Source organism: Temnothorax longispinosus, unplaced genomic scaffold (assembly GCF_030848805.1).
Source record: "Temnothorax longispinosus isolate EJ_2023e unplaced genomic scaffold, Tlon_JGU_v1 HiC_scaffold_49, whole genome shotgun sequence".
In the NCBI taxonomy this organism is placed as follows: Eukaryota; Metazoa; Arthropoda; class Insecta; order Hymenoptera; family Formicidae; genus Temnothorax; species Temnothorax longispinosus.
In genome coordinates, this window is record NW_027270330.1 from 91,740 (window position 1) to 101,198 (window position 9,459).

At 37.0% G+C, this 9,459-nt stretch overlaps 1 protein-coding gene and 1 pseudogene across 1 annotated transcript; one reads left to right on the top strand and one right to left on the bottom strand.

The window, feature by feature from the left end:
- The first annotated feature begins 525 nt into the window (after positions 1-525).
- Positions 526-2,793, top strand: LOC139824646 (pleckstrin homology domain-containing family F member 2-like). Its single transcript, XM_071797182.1, has 3 exons — positions 526-645; positions 1,842-2,179; positions 2,788-2,793. Exons 1-3 carry the CDS (start codon positions 558-560, stop codon positions 2,791-2,793), a joined length of 432 nt encoding a protein of 143 aa, XP_071653283.1. The 5' UTR covers positions 526-557.
- Positions 2,794-4,899: 2,106 nt separating this feature from the next.
- On the bottom strand, positions 4,900-5,504 carry LOC139824648 (uncharacterized; annotated as a pseudogene).
- Positions 5,505-9,459: the final 3,955 nt, after the last annotated feature.

A 9,459-nucleotide genomic window follows, 5' to 3' on the forward strand; every position in this document is an offset into this window, starting at 1 on the left:
CTTTTACTTTACCTATAAGGTAAGATTGATGAAAATCTGTACTATAAGTGATCGTGGAAAGAACTGTGTTGAAGTTTCTCTTTGCATTGTAAAGCTCTGTAACCATCTTTGTTGGTTTACAATTAATGTCACAGTGTTGTCTCGTATAATCTTTTACTGATACCTTTAGGGCATGCTGTGCAACTCGTAGAGCGGTTGTTAAAGTTGAGATTGACTTTGTCGAGAAGGAGAAGTTTCTCCAGTTGATCATGAACCAGGACATAAAGTCTTTACAAGGAAGTATATTAGCGCCTGTGCTTTTAATGCGATCAAGTAGTTCTCTGTGCTCACGTTTGATTGCTTTTGGGTTGTTCTGATTTGCAAGCATGTATTCAATCTCTGTAGTTATTAGAGCTGTGGACAAGTGTCTGTCCTTTCGGAATATAGGAGTTGTAACCCTTTCAAGGGTTATGTCAGGGAATTCGTCTTTATCCATTTTTGGTTTTGGATCCGCTCTGAATGTCAACGTGAAGATAGTGGCCTGCCTACCAGGGTTGTCAACCCTGATTCATGGGATCATGGTCGACCGATTGGTAAACAGCGAGGCCAATGCCAGGCGTATCGCGATGGTCGAAAACTGCTTCGACGGGTCGGGTCAGCCGCTTGCGGTTGTTACGTCGCGATTATTGGACAAAGCCGCGATATAACTCTGTTCTTTTCTTCTTCCAGCACTACTACCTCGGCGTAGTGGAAAGAAGCCTCTCCTTTGTTATTTCGGGAAAGTCTGCATGCACCGACTATATCCCGGGACTGGCGAGAGGTGTCGTTGTCGGAACGGTGCGTGGAAAGGGAAAAGAGAATCTTATTTTACAATGAGGGTGTATCGCACAGGAGCAATTGGGAACATTTATCTGTATCTTTATTTTGTAGCCGGGAACCGGCTGGTGTTTTGTGACACGGGTTTTAAGGAATAAATTGTTATTGAATTCATTCGTTGCACAATGTAAATTTTTAGTAGTAGATAAGGGGAAAACGGAAAAAAGGGTAATTTATGATGCTTGCGAAGCTAGAGATTAATACTGAATTTATTATTCAATCGGTTTCGATTACAATCTCCACAAGTTATAAGCATAAGGAATACAAGTTTCGCTTGATTATTAAAATTAGACTTACTATTATCGCTGGCTGTTATGGAAAGAGCGCCTCCTAATGCGTCAATAGACCCTCGAGAATCGGAAGGGTCCAATCTCGTCACTCAGCGGGAGCAGTTTTCGAGTAGTGGTTCGACAATTAATAAAGACAAATGCGTAATGCACTTCGTGCGTAAAATAAAAGACAAAAGGCCTTCGCTCCGGCTGAGTACGTATTTTTATAGGGACCGATTTGAATGCTGGCTGGATTTTTCGTGTCCTGATTTGCTAATGAGCGAATAGAGATGGTAATTATGGGAGGCTTCTATGGCTTCCATTGGTTAGAATTAATTCCTTCTAGAAGGTTCTAAGGACGCTTTGGAGGGAGTCGAAGGATGCACTTGAGTCATACTGCATTAGCTCTCGACTGGCAAATATTTTATTTTTCTTGCGCTATCATTCGGACGCTTCTTCACCGAGATCCTTTGATTCCTGCCGGCATTCTGGGTGGTACAGCCGAGGCGTATTTTATATTATTATCGATCGCATTGTAGGGGATTGCGACGTCTTATGAATCATCGCATGGCAAGGGGCGGCTGCAACGTCTTGGTGAATCATAGCAAAGGTTAATATTAATACGAAAATGCAAGGTTTACGACAGAGACAATTATAATTGACCGATTTTGAAGAGATTTGAAAAAGGGGACAAAATTTAATTTGCGTGACGTCACACGGTACCCGGCCGAGTCCTGGTGGGTGAAGGAGTCTTGACGAAAATGTGCAGGAAGAAGCCCAAGCCTAGACAGTTCTTCCTGTTCAACGACATATTGGTCTATGGCAATATCGTGATTAATAAGAAAAAGTACAACAAGCAGCATATAATACCATTGGAGGAGGTAAAGTTAGAGTCTTTAGCGGACGAGGGTCAATATCGTAATGGATGGCTCATTAAGACAGTAACAAAGTCGTTTGCTGTTTATGCTGCTACTCTAACAGAAAAGCAGAAAGCTTGTCGTTCCAAGTTGCAGCGTTGTGTTAATACATTGTGTATAAACGGTTCATCTGTGTGCGTATGTTTTTCTACGTAAATGAATTTCGAGTTTACATAAGCAAAAATATCTAAATTTTGTACTGATATATGGCGCTTATGCGCAAAAGATTCTCCTTTTTTAATTTCTAAAATTACAAGTTTTGGATGTTCTGTTTTAATTAATGTATATCCGCAAAGAAGCTTTTTCCTCATTTGTGTTAACGCAAAAGTAACATCTTTAGTTAACAAGGAATAAATTATTTGCAAATTTTTATCTACATTACTAACCATCTTAAAAAATTTATGTCACGTTTTGTCAAAAGTTAATTACTTGGTCCGTTTTTGGGTCAAAACATTCAAGTAATTTACCCGGGATTTGGACCAGGTTGTGCGATTAATCTAGTCCGAAGAGAAAACGAATTTTGATATGTTTTATAACGAGGGTCAGATTTGTTTATAAATCAAAATTTGGAAAATCTATTTTTAAATCCAAAGGGATTAATTTATATGGAGTAAAAGTGCGAATTTTATTATCTTGAATTTCCTTTAATTTGAGAAATAATGGAAAAGGATCTTGATTATATTGAATGGTTTGTTTAATCTGAAATTTAATCTTTTTAATTTGGGACCTTTTGCCCCTTTTTCTAGGCATGAATGTAGATTAAAGGAAATCCTGTTGCTACGCTATTTGGCAGCAACAAGAATCAGGAAATTTCTGTTGCCACGCTATTTGGCAGCGACAGTTAAGGGTTGTGGAATTAAAGGTTTTTTAGTGTAAATTAGTTTAAGAAATAGAATTTAAATCACCTTTATTCAAGGAGAATTTTCTTACAATCTTGGTTTCAAATTGCAGTTAAGATTTGTCTTAAGTCAGAATTTTAAAGACTGTTAGCATTGACAACTCAATAACAACTACTGATTCCCAACAACAACTGATGATCGATGATTTTTCGCGCTTATTTATATTCAAGTGGCAAGAACCCCCCCGCGCGAGCTTCTCACCACTTCTTTTGTTTTTATGTTTTGAAGGAGGAGGAAGGTCTTATCACTAGGTGTAATTTTATGCCCTGTGAACCGCGGCCTGAGAACCGTCTCCCCATCAGAAATCGGATAATTAATCAATATCGATTTTTCGCTCTTAACATTTTTGGGCCAAGAATCTTGGCTATTTTTAGATTGAATTTTGCTCGCACGTAACACCTTCCCCCTTAAGTCATACGTGGTACGTTTGTTACCGCGTATGAATTGTTAAAAAAAAAATTGAATCGAAAATTACACGTTATTCATTTTAGGTAATGGTTTTCATGCAAAATAATAATAATAATGTATAATAGTGTACATAATATTTTTTTTTAAAGTTGCATATATAATTGTTAGTTGTATAATTGTTAGTTGAATCGATATATATTTTGTTAAACTAAATTCACTTTTTCCTTTTTTTTAAATATCTCTTTACCACCTCTATTTCTAAATTAATTCGCAATGTCTGTGCCCTCTCGTACTTTTGCTTGTGTACGAGGAACTCTTCAATACAATCACGGCACTGCCGGGCCGGTCTCATGCCCAAAATCACCTCGTTGCAGATGGAACAGCAGAATCTAACCGATTGTGGGAGCTCGAAACGTTGTGAGCTAAGGGAGTGGTACCCCCATTTAATTTCATACCCACTGACCTCGGGGATGTCCTCGTCCTCCTCGAGTGATGGCAGTTGTTCTAAGTAACAGCCTAGGCATATTTTTGTTTATGGCCAAAAGGATTTGACCAGTATCATTCCATCCTCCCCCTCCGGGTCGCGAAGGCACGCGCCGTTCATGATAGTCCTGTACGTATCTTTGTGCTTCTCGGGCAGTACCCCGTCGATTGGCCCATAGAACTCATTTTTTCTTCCTCACTCCTTTCATCAGGCAGTCGGCAGTCTCATTTTGATACTATTTATGTATATGTATATAACTCGGGGGCTCCCAGAGGAGGGGAGAACCCATCCCTTCGGAGATGGTCACTCCTCCTTCACTATACCGGGAGGCGGCGATTGATCGTCCGATGCATCGTCAGGTTTTTAGGTGGAATTCAGATTTGCTTTAGTTGCTAGGTTTGGATTACTTATTGAAGGCTACTCGGTGTTGCCAAGTACATTAACTAATCATTATAACGTTGTGCGCTCACAACAGTATACTTTACATTAAAAATACGTTAACGTTTGTTTTATAAAACATCACCAGTGCGGACTCTGTTCCAAAAAAATAGTCCCTATCTTTAAAAGGGAACAGTCCAGCGCCCACTGATTTGTTTTATAAACATCACCAGTGCGGACTCTCTCCAATTAGTGAATTCGACTATTATAAATCGTTGCTCGAATCTTTTTTTCATTTTCTTAATCATAATCAATTCAATAATTTTACCCAAATAATTAGAATATCCAATAAAAGTAAATGTAAAACTCCAAATTCACATTTTCTGATGATAAAACTACTATAAAAAATATTATCATTTTCTTGTAAATTAACAGAAGAAATATGAAACTAAAAACTGTGAATTACTTTGTGATTTTTGTAGCAAATATTGACATTAACCAACACCAGTTACAGGACGTTAGTGCTTTGTTTAACATTGTCAAGACAACGTGACTCGCGGTTGCGTTTAGTGGGAAAAGAAGCTCAGTGAGCGCTCAGTGATTCTTTAATTTTAATATGATTGGTGTTCTTGTCTTTATAAAACACTTGATTTATAATTTTGTATTTTATTAATTTCTTAATTATTTTATTAATTATTATTTTTATTAATTATAATGAAGTAAAGGAATGACATATTTCCCAATTCCACTGCTAACTTTTGAACATCTTCTCTACAAAAACATGCTCTAGACAGTGGTGTTAACAATATTTGTTTTTGATCTTTCTTGATAGCAAATTCAGTTGCTTTATAAAAGTATCATGAGCTATTAAAGCAGATTGCTTCAAACTCAAAACCATATACTTTTCACCTATATCATCTGTAAAGGTAACACCTTCTTGTTTATAGGTGGCAATGAAGATGGTATGTTTATCTGTGGCCTGTCTATTTGGTATGATGAATTTTCATACCTTATCACCTGTATTCTTCTTAACTTTACGAGATTGAGGACCACCTCATAAATCACTTTTGAACAAAATTCTAGTGCATATGATTTGGTGTTTTCAGAAAGTTCTTCCATATAATCATAACAATGTTTTTTTAAACTCTTGTTTTAAAGCTTCTAAATCTAAAGCAAGGCCTCCATGTGTTTTGATGAAGTCTTCAGGTGTCACACCTGCAAGAGTATAAGTAGTGTCTATCAAATGGTTTGTAAGGGATGATGGTTTTGTTCCCTGCAAACTATAGTCAGTCATTGTATTAGATTAAATGGACACTCAACAATTTCAAATTTGTCCTTCAAAATGTTCTTTGAAATTGTTACAAGAAAATTGTAACAATGTAATAAATTATCAGATTTAGTATTAAAATCTAATAACTTATCTTTTATAGAAACAAGATTTTCCTGTGACTCAATTTCAAAGTTCAAATCACTTGCTTCGCTTATCCTACTTCTCTGTATTGATCTGTTTTGATAAGAATCCGTTATATAATAATGTGTAGGTGAACCAATAGCACACCACAATCACAAAACAACTGATTTATAGGTAAAACCTGTTCACTATGTTTCGAAATTGTGAATGCTATTTTATTTTCTATTCTATTTATGCTTATATCAACTTGATTAAACATATATGTCGCTGCGTGCTGCTGACTGTAAATATTTCTTATAATTTTTTAATGGGATTGCTTTGGAACCAGGAGAGACTCCTGTCTTAGACTCTGGTCTATCTCTCTTGGGAGGTGTCATGGTGGTTGAGAGTGAATCTCCTGCTTTTAATGATTGTATATTAGTCAATATGGATTCCAACTCTTCGGATATATCGGTGTCTGTACTCCGAGAAGAACTTTCTGATGTTTGACTCATGTTTTGGGACCTCCATAAGTTTCTTTTATATCTTTCATTCTTTTTGGTTGTTCGACATTGTGTATAAAACCAGCATATTCGGGATTTAATGCCATTTCCTCTATCGTTCGAACGAGATCTCGCCCATCTTCTTTTTTTACTCCTAATTTTGCGTTGATTTCTTCTAGTCGTGTCGTGTTTGTTGGCATACATTGTCCTGGGCAAGATGGAGGTTCGATTTCCCCAAATCGCATATTTTTTCCTTGCAAATATATTTTTTTCGCCACACATAAACAAATGCGTTATGTATACTCTGTTTTCCACATCTTGAATTAACTCTGTCATTACATAATTATATCCAACTTGTCGACAGACAAGTGTTAATATCTTTAACAAGTCGTACTTTGTGCCATACTTATTTAGTTGTTGACATAATGATTGCACAAAAAAGAGCCGTTTATGTCATTTGTCCAAGCCACATAACCTGGAACGGTTGCGCAACAACTACGAAGTCCGAATAAATCGGAATCCGTAGTGGTTCCGGTTCAAATGGACATAAATCTGGCTCATAAGTACACCGAAATCCAGTGTCGGTTCTCGTTCCTTGACAAGCGTTAATAAAAATTATTTAGGCTTTTTCGCCAACGTCGGGCATTTATCGGCAGTAAAACGGTTCCCAGAGATCATTTATAGGATAATTTCTATCATAGGCGCGGAGAGTTCCAACATCGCCATGGTCATGACTACGATTACCAGGCAATCGTGCTCTCTGTGGTCACCTTTGGCAGTTGTACTCAATACTGCTTTTATATCTTCGTAAATATAATTTTTTGCATATAATTACTTGAAAACCGAGAGTATTAATGTTTTGGTTATACTATTGCAATTAACTCTCGCGCCGTTGCGATTAGTAGCAAGTTTTTTTTGTCGTTGTATGTGTTATAGTGGAAAATTAATCCGAACCCACGCTCTGGGTTATTGGGTAATATATTGAGCTTGATCTGCTGTGTGGTAAAGTATGCCTGGTGCACCTTTCGCCGAAGAGATACCAAAGAGATTGTCAGTATGATTATAGAATCAATATAGTAAGTAATATCCAGATCACCATTTCGTCAAATGTACATCTGCATAGTTCTTAGTTATTGTTGTTCTTATAAAGAAACCTAAAATCACAAAATCGTACACACACAAACTGCATTATACTAGACATTATGTATATCTTTTCGCCAGAATTTACTTGGGCAATCTCTATCTGTATCTTACAAGAGACACCCTTCTGCTTTTAACTCTTTCCGTATTTGTTTCATATTTTTTGGTTGTTCGACATTGTGTATAAACCAGCATATTCGGGATTTAATGCCATTTTCCTCCTATCGTTCGAACGAGATCTCGCCCATCTTCTTTTTTTACTCCTAATTTTGCGTTGATTTCTTCTAGTCGTGCTTGTTGGCATACATTACCACTGGGCAAAGATGGAGGTTCGATTTTCCCAAATCGCATATTTTTTCTTGCATGTATCTTTTCCGCTACACAGAACACCCTTCTGCTTTTAACTCTTTCCGTATTTGTTTCATTATTTTTGGAGTAGGTTGAGGCATGTGATAGGGTCTTTTCTTTGCCTTTGGTCTGTCTGGATTCTCATCGTCGTCTTTCTCCTGATAGAGCTCTATGTCTCCTCCTGATGGCAATGGGAGGTTCTCCGCATCCATGGGGTCAGGGGGTTCATAGCACCCGCTTTTGGTGATCATATCTTCAGATGCGGGTTGTCTCAGGCTTAAAGAGGAGTTTGTACTTTGCGAACTTTCGCTTATCTTTGATTTTGATTTGTTGGTCCATATCCGCGGGCGTATATCCGATATCGGTACAGTTCGCCGTCCGACATTTATCGGCGTGCGCGATTTTATTTTCGGCACTTGCGAATGTCGCTCGCAATCTTTTCCGTCGCTCGCGCATTTTATTTTCGGCGCTCGCAATTTCAAATTGGATCGGACTTACATTAACGCAGCGCTTCGCATGGTGTCAGCTTTTTTCGGTCGTTGTCCGCTGTGCTGCTTGGCTGCTTGGCTGCTTGGTTGCTTGGACGGCTCGGGCTGGCGAGTCCGTGCGTGTATTACTCGCGACTTTTCCCAGAAGTCAGGATATTCGAAGTAACCAAGACAAATGAATTCATTAAAGTGTCTTTATTAAAAGTATTAAAATAATCTGGAATGTTGTCTTTTCCTCGCGGATTGACGGACCCCAGTGTTGTTACGATCGACCTGATCCTCGTGCGGCACAACAAAACTAGTATAATATATATATTCCCGTTGATAATTAGGGTCCCCATTGCAGAGCCAAAATTAATCCCAGGTTTTATTGAATTTAAAACCCGGATTCTTGAAAGCAGTGATTTCGGCATGACTCGGCGACGACAGCTATAAAAATCGAGTCGCGAGATTTAATATGTTATAAGAAAGATCTTATCCTTTTCAATAAATATTCTTCCATTGACGCTACCAATGATAATTCCATCTGACTGACAAAAAGGCAGTAATAAAGTTAATATGGATATAATAATTCTTTTTAAAATAAAGAAGGATGGAAAGTAGAAAAAATAAAAAAAAAAAAGGTTTAAATGAAAAAAGATATTTAAAAAAATAAAAAATTATATTTTGTTTTCGTCAAAGAATACGATTACAAACCCTATACTTTATTTTTTAACTTTTATTTTCTGTTTATAAAAACCATCTCCGGCATTGTAAATCTGGCCGGAAAATCAGTTATTAAATATATTCTTTTGTAGCCATTTTTTTTTTAGAATTATTCTATGTTTGTATTAATTTTTTTAACAGACAGATATATCTTGATAACGGATATATATATCTTTATTACGGGAGAAAAAGATGTATCTCTCCTAATAATGGAAGAATATTTTCTCCCGCGAATTATATTGAAAAATTGCATAATTTGCATTTATGAAGAACGATTATTGTCGTTGTTTGTTTCACTGCCGAAATGATCGTTGTCGGGAGACAATCCGGAAGATCCGGGATCGTTGCTTTCTGCAGTGGGGTTCTTAGTATTCGATGGATAATGACATTATGGTAATATATAAAAAATAATAACTTCTTCCTTTATTCTCGACAAACTGGCAAATATATAATAATGTGCACTACGTTTCGGCTCAAGGTTTGAGTCTTTCTCAAGTGCAGTCTTAAAATTAGGAACATAGCGTTGTGTAATACAATAATAAATAATAATCATTAAATTAGAGAGCAATACCTAATCGTCAGAATTGACTCGTCATGTGGTACTCAAAAGACATCCTTGTGTTTATGGGAATGTTCCAACATGGTCATAATTACAACTGTAGACAATTACTTATA